The sequence below is a fragment of the Cupressus sempervirens genome, chromosome 8 (genome assembly GCF_028749045.1).
Source record: "Cupressus sempervirens isolate cs-2001-9-10 chromosome 8, ASM2874904v1, whole genome shotgun sequence".
Taxonomy (NCBI): domain Eukaryota; kingdom Viridiplantae; phylum Streptophyta; class Pinopsida; order Cupressales; family Cupressaceae; genus Cupressus; species Cupressus sempervirens.
The window spans coordinates 464,755,017-464,761,757 of record NC_143125.1 but is presented as its reverse complement, the minus strand read 5'-3'; the positions used below and the strand labels follow the sequence as shown (position 1 = coordinate 464,761,757).

The 6,741-nt window shown below is 35.3% G+C and overlaps 1 protein-coding gene across 1 annotated transcript; it reads right to left on the bottom strand.

The window, feature by feature from the left end:
* Positions 1 to 2,366: 2,366 nt before the first annotated feature.
* LOC149543247 (uncharacterized) lies at positions 2,367 to 5,417 on the bottom strand. Its single transcript, XM_089798097.1, has 6 exons — positions 4,847 to 5,417; positions 4,291 to 4,765; positions 3,974 to 4,200; positions 3,416 to 3,890; positions 3,078 to 3,130; positions 2,367 to 2,776 (listed from the first exon to the last, which is right to left on the bottom strand). The coding sequence occupies exons 1-6, from the start codon at positions 5,090 to 5,092 to the stop codon at positions 2,774 to 2,776; spliced, it is 1,479 nt and encodes a 492-aa protein (XP_089654223.1). The 5' UTR covers positions 5,093 to 5,417; the 3' UTR covers positions 2,367 to 2,773.
* Positions 5,418 to 6,741: the final 1,324 nt, after the last annotated feature.

Below are 6,741 nucleotides of genomic sequence, written 5' to 3'. Positions count from 1 at the left end.
TTGGCAATAAAAGACACGGTACCATAAGAATGAAAATGAATATATCCAATATGTCTAGTAGAGTATTCTGCTGATGCTCATATCATTGCCTTTCTTTTTCTTTGAAATAATTCCAGATCCCTGGGTGTTTTCTCCATCATTTGTGGTCACAGTCCTGTATAAACCTCAGGATAAAATAATTCCTCTCAGTCTGAATGAAAATGAATAGATCCAATTTATCTAGTACAGTATTCTGCTAATGCTCATATCATTGCCTTTCTTTTTCTTTGAAATAATTCCAGATCCCCGGGTGTTTTCTCCATCATTTGTGGTCACAGTCCTGTATAAACCTCGGGATAAAATTATTCCTCTCAGTTCAAATGAAAATAAATAGATCTGATATATCTAGTACAGTATTCAGCTAATGCTCATATCATTGCCTTTCTTTTGTTAAAAAAATAATTCCAGATCCCTGGGTGTTTTCTCCATCATTTGTCATCACAGTCCTGTATGACCTTGGGATGTCCCAATCTTCGTAAACCCAATCCAAATAATCAGAATAGTTTTATTCCACATGTCACCAAACTCATACCCTAAAAGGCGGATTTGTTTAAGATTCTCCAGACCTCTTGACAAAAATTATTCCTCTCAATTCCATTTGTCTTTGTTTAATCTTCGGAGATTAACTTGTTTGAAGATCTTCCCATCCGCCATAAGTTGTCTAATTCATCTACTATCTGATTCCATTTCCTATTAATGTGATTTATTGTCACATTATTCAATTTTTCAATCAATTCCAATGATTCGTCAAAAAATGATTTCAATCTTCAATTAGGGGTATTCCCTACTCGAAGAGCATTTATGGTGATGGTTGAATCTCCTTCTATTTCATGCTGTCAGAAAAAAGTCTAAAAACCAAATTAGGAGGGTTTCCGATCGCTGTAAAAAGTCTAAAACCAGGCTGAATGACAGCAGAATCCTTTTATGAGGTGCACGGATTATCCCTTCCTCTTACCTCTGGCCCTTTTTTCATACATCTGTACTCTGTTTTTTCAGTTTCCACTTTCCAGTGAATATGATTGAAACCCACCTCGAAATGTTAGTCGCACTGATTGACCATTACAGAACAGGATTTGGAAAACTGCAATCGTCCTTGATGCACGCCTTTGGATCCTAGTGATTCACAGAGATTTTTATTCCTTTTTCTTCTATAGCTGCCACAGATATTTGAGAGATTTGATTAACTGCTCTAGATACGATCTGAGGTAACCTTATTATTTAATACATTTGATTGCTCTGGCTCTCTCCATTATTTCTGTATCCATGACCACAATTCATTTAATCGCTTCTGGACTGTGTTGGATTTGATTAATTCATCGTTACAAATTTTTGCCCAATTTCCTATTCTATGAGAACGCAGTAAAAGGGAAATATAAAATGACAGGCTTTGGTTTTTTATTTTATTAAAATCCCTAACCCTAATCCTTTTCTGTTTTAATTTTGAATTGTTCTTCTACTTTCTGACTGATATATGTTTCTGGTAAATGGACTTTGGAAATTTGACGGCTTTATAACAAAGAAGCAAAGGAATTAGGCACGGATGAAGAGAGGGAATGAAGATATCTACAAGAGAGGCTACAGTTCTCTCTTCAATTTGAGTGTTTACATTGCTATGAAAATTTTATTTATGATAGAATTATTTTTAAAACTTCCTTCATTTATTATTCTTTCTTCAATGATTCTTTTGTTGATTGGATAAAAGACTGTTCTGTACATGTTTTTCATTATTGTCCCCTGTTTCAAGTGTTATCACTGGACATTTGTCAATTTTCATGCAATGGAAATTATAAAAAAGAGTCCCTATAGTTAACTCGATAGCAGAGTTGTATTCACTGAAAGCCCTAAAACGAAGCCTCTGGTACAGGAAAACAAAAAAATCCTCTTCCTGCACCCTAATCTTATTGCTCCCTTGCAAGACATACAAGATGTGGAAGCAAGAACAAGGCCAGTGAACTCTTTGGAAGAGTTGTGCTTTAATTGGATGCGTGCTTGGAGAATATTCATGAAATAGACTTGCTGAAAAGGCTTCAGAAACTGGCAAACAAATTGAATTGACAACTATCAACGCGATTTGACAACCTTTATCAGCATTCTTCCTGACTATGCGTGGCTGGGAGCTTACGAACAAGGCATGGAATGTGGAATCAGGGAACATATGTCATCTATTCGAGCAATACCTCAAAGAAATGTTATCTAATGTGGAAGAAAATGACTGCAAGACTTCAACAAATGGATTTTTTTTTAAAGCAAAATCGATTAAGTATAGTTGCAAATGCTCTATTAACATGTATCCAAAACGAGGAAGCATATACACGATAGTGTAACTGTTTGACAAAAAATCTTATGCAATATAATGATTGAAGGATATACACAAATGATTGATCTATTTCTTCATGTTCATAGTCTCGAGTGGACACTAAAATTTATCATTGAGAAACTAATAAATTTGTGGTAATTGTGTGGATGTAATTGTGAATATAGACGTAAGGAGTATTAACAGAAATATATTGCCAGTTTTTTGTAAACTATATGCAGTCTTCCTGTTAGAAAAAGCAGTCCAACCAACATAAACCGAAGGGAAGTGATGGGAGGAAAAGATGTCTCCATGATAAAATGTTGCAACACTGAATCAACAAAGCCATCTCTAAAATCTTCAAACATGCAGGATACACAACATCTCTTGAAGACGGAAATTGGTGGCCTGATATAAGAGAAGCTGAGACTGTCTTCTCAATTACTGAAAATTTGAACAATTATTGTTATTAGTATAGCACCTTCACCTTTTGTACAGCTATTTCATAGAAATGTGTACGTATGCTATACTGTTGGCAAGCGCTAGCTTAACAACATTGATAAACCATCTCAAAGATAATTGAGCCTATTTTACATAAAATAATTAAAATAAAAGCATACTAATTTAATTTCTATCAAAATTATATGACAAATCATGAAATGTAATCTAACTCATAAGATGCTTCGCAAACAATAACAAACAAAAAAAAGTTAGTTAATAAAGAAATGGTACTTTTTCAACTTACTGGTACAACTTTGTTTCGCTTTTCCACTCCCTTATGTGGGTCATCAAGATGATCTAAGCACAAAAACAGATAAAGCAAGTGTATTTTCCTTTGTTAAGAAACAATTAATTCTCATACTACATGATATCAAGATATTGCAATTTCTAGATTTAATCGTAGACAAGATTTTAACATCAAATTACACACAATTTAATCTTAATCTTTTTCTTTTTGACAAAAGACATCAATTGAATTTAATCTTGTACACAATTTAATCCAGAAATTACAATATCTTGAAAATTCAAGTTTAAACAAATAAAAACACTTAATTCTTTATTCTGGTCTATTTGAGGGAATACCTGCCACTCGGTAGAAAGCGATCTCCATCAGGGAAGAAATCGCTTGAGAATTCTTCTTTCGGTACTCGGCAAAGCATTCGAACTCGGATGCCGCTCGCAAGGTTTTTGACAGCAAACTGGGCGGATTGCTTTCAATGAAAGCTTGAGTGAAAATAAATGGCAACACAGCTTTCTGCAATTTCTCTACTCCATGAGTTACAGCAAGCTCGAAAACTCCACGAACATCTCTAATCACATTCCTTTCAAGAAAATACTCACATATAGCCGTCAAAATTGGCAGATCATACTTATGAGAAGCCCTATAAAGTGCAACCCCATGACATTCCAAGCTTTTTTTCTTTACCCTGCCTGTATACAGAAAACCAATTAATGGATGCAATTCTCCAGATGTCATATCTGAAATTTTCGCTTTACCGCTAATAGACTCAGACATTCCTGCTCTCAACATTGTCTTGAAAACTTTGGACTTCCCTGCCTAATAAAAAGTCACATATAAATATAACACTTCATAAAATAATAAAAATCGGGGCTTGTAAATGGCGAAGGTTTAAAACATACCAGAACGGCCTTATGAGCCCTCACAATACCTCCATCGCTTCCTTCCAATGTGAAATCCACGAAAGGTTCACGAAATATATCTTTGTCCCAATTTTGCAGGAAATCACGGTAAGGGTGGAGATTCGCAGGGCTGTCAGAGTCGTCACTGTAAAGAAATCGTGCGACATTAACATTTGTCGTTGGGTGGACTTTCCGAGCGCAGCCAAATTTGTCACAGTAAAGATGATCTACGCGCCGCAACAGAAAAATCATATTTATTTTCCTCTGTGAAGAGACAATTCATACTTAAGCCAATAAATGACTATTTTGAGGTGTACCTGCCACTCGATAAACAGCGAACTCCATTAAGAAAGAAACCGCTTCAAAGTTCTTCTTTCGGTACAAGGCAAAGCATTCGAACTTGGAAGCCGTTCGCAAAGTTTTCATCACTAATGCAGGAGGGTTGCTTTCGATAAACCCTTCGCTGAAAATGAAAGGTACCACGGCTTTCTGAAATTTCTCCACTTCATGATCTACAGCGAGCTCAAAAACTCCACGAATATCTCTAATTACATTATTTTCAAGAAAATGCTCGCACATGGTCGCCAAAAGAGGCAGGTCATACTTAAGAGAAGCTCTGTAAAGTGCAACCGCATGACATTCCAAGCTTCTTTGCTTTACCCTGCCTGTATATAGAAAATCAATTAATGGATCCAATTCTCGAGCTGTCATATCGGATATTTTCACTTTGTCACCAACAGACTCAGACATTTTTACCATCAGCATTGTTTTGAAAACTTTGGACTTCCCTGCCTGATAAAAAGTCACAAATCAATATAACATTTAACAGAACAAAAAATTAGGGTTTGTAAATAGCGAGGGTTTCGAACATACCAGAATTGCCTTGTGCGCTCTCACAATTCCTCCATCGCTTCCTTCCAATGTGAAATCTGCGAAAGGTTCAAGGAATATATCTTTGTCCCAATTTTGAAGGAAAGCATAGTCGGGGTGGAATTTCTGAGACCTATCACATTCGTTACAGTTAAGAAATTGTGCGACATTAACATTACGCTTAATAAACCCTAAATCTTTACCGCATGAACTGCAGAAAAGATGGGGATTTGCTTGTAACTGTTGCATTTCTAGCACGGAAAAATGAACGGAGCAATTATCCGGTAAATAATAATGGGTTTGTTCAGTTCAGCAGGCGGAGAAAAATCGAAAACAGAGAACAGCAGGTGATAACAATCAAGAGCAATGATCAGGCAGAAACTAGTACTAGTGCTGCAAATATATTCATGGGTACGCCATAGAAATATGGAAGGTAAAAATTGTTCTTTTGTCCATCTCTAATATTTTGTAGAAAAGAATACAATAAGACGACATATGAGGAGGAAAAGTACTCTCTCCACACGCATATACTTTCAATCAATCTATCTTCATCTCTCTCTACCTCATCATCTCCACTATTTTGGAGAAACCAAACTATATTTATAAATATTTTTTAAATGTATGTATCAACATTATACTAAAGTATCATTAGCGATTTTTTTTTCCCTCTTTAAACATTCAAAATAAGTATACATACATATGATGATTCATTGAAATTGACAAAGTACAAAGAAATAAATATAAATTTTCGCAGAGGTTGCATAGTAGAATATATCACATCTATGATCTCAATACAATGAAAATTTACTAATTTTAAAAATATAATTGTCCTTTTGGAAGTAATCATAAAGTAAATGCAAGTAATCCTAGAAAGTTCAAGACATAATAATTTCTAATTTTATTTTACAACCACGGGTTTTTTTGTGTCTTTGTGAATGAATTGGAATTTTCCAACATTATTATTTGTGATAAGGAGATAATTTTCAAAAGTACTTGAAATTGTTGATCAATATTTTTGTTGTTGTCGAAATTGTTGTTAGAGTACTCCTGAGTAGATTGTACCAAAAGTTTATGTTGAGCCCTTCATTGCTCTATTTTTTATTGTTTTCAACATATATTAGCACTTTCACATAACAAAGGTGCAATAGTTAGCTGATAGTAAGATATAATATTCTCTTTGCATTTTGAATCCTCTTTTTCTCCCTCTTTGTCTCCCTCTTCTTCTTCTTCTTCTTCTTCCCCCTCGTTTTCTCCCTACTCTTGTTCCTCTACTTCTTCATCTTCCTCATCTTCTTCTATGTTCTCTTTTTCCTCCTTATCCTTCTCCTCCTCCTCCTCTTCCTCTTCCTCTTCTTCATCTTCTTCCTCTTCTTTCTCATCTTCCTCTTCTTTTCATTTTATATTCTCCTTCTCTCCCTCTCTTCGTATTTTTTCTTCCTCATTTTACTCTTCTTCTTCTTCCTCTTCCTCTCCCTCATCCTCTTTCTCTTTTTCTTCCTCTTCCTCCTCCCCCTCATCCTCTTTTTCTTCTTCCTCCTCCTCTTCTTTCTTTCTGTCTTCCTCTTTCTATCTCCTTTTTCTCTACATTGTTTGCTTCTTCTTCCTCCTCCTCCTCCTCCTCCTCCTCCTCCTTCTTATTCTTCCTCTTCTTGGGTGTTTTCCACGTCTTCTTCTTCATCTTCCTTTTCTTCCTCCTCTTCCTCTTCCTCCTCCTCTTCATCTTCTTCCTCTTGATTGTTATCCTCCTCCTTGTCTTCTTCTTCTTCTTCTTCTTCTTCTTCCTCTTCTTCTTATATATCAATAACATGCTTGCACACTGTCATAAAGTAAAGAAATACAATTTCACTTTTATCTTTTGAATAATTTTAAAGGACCTAGTTTGTTGCGAGGAAAAACTA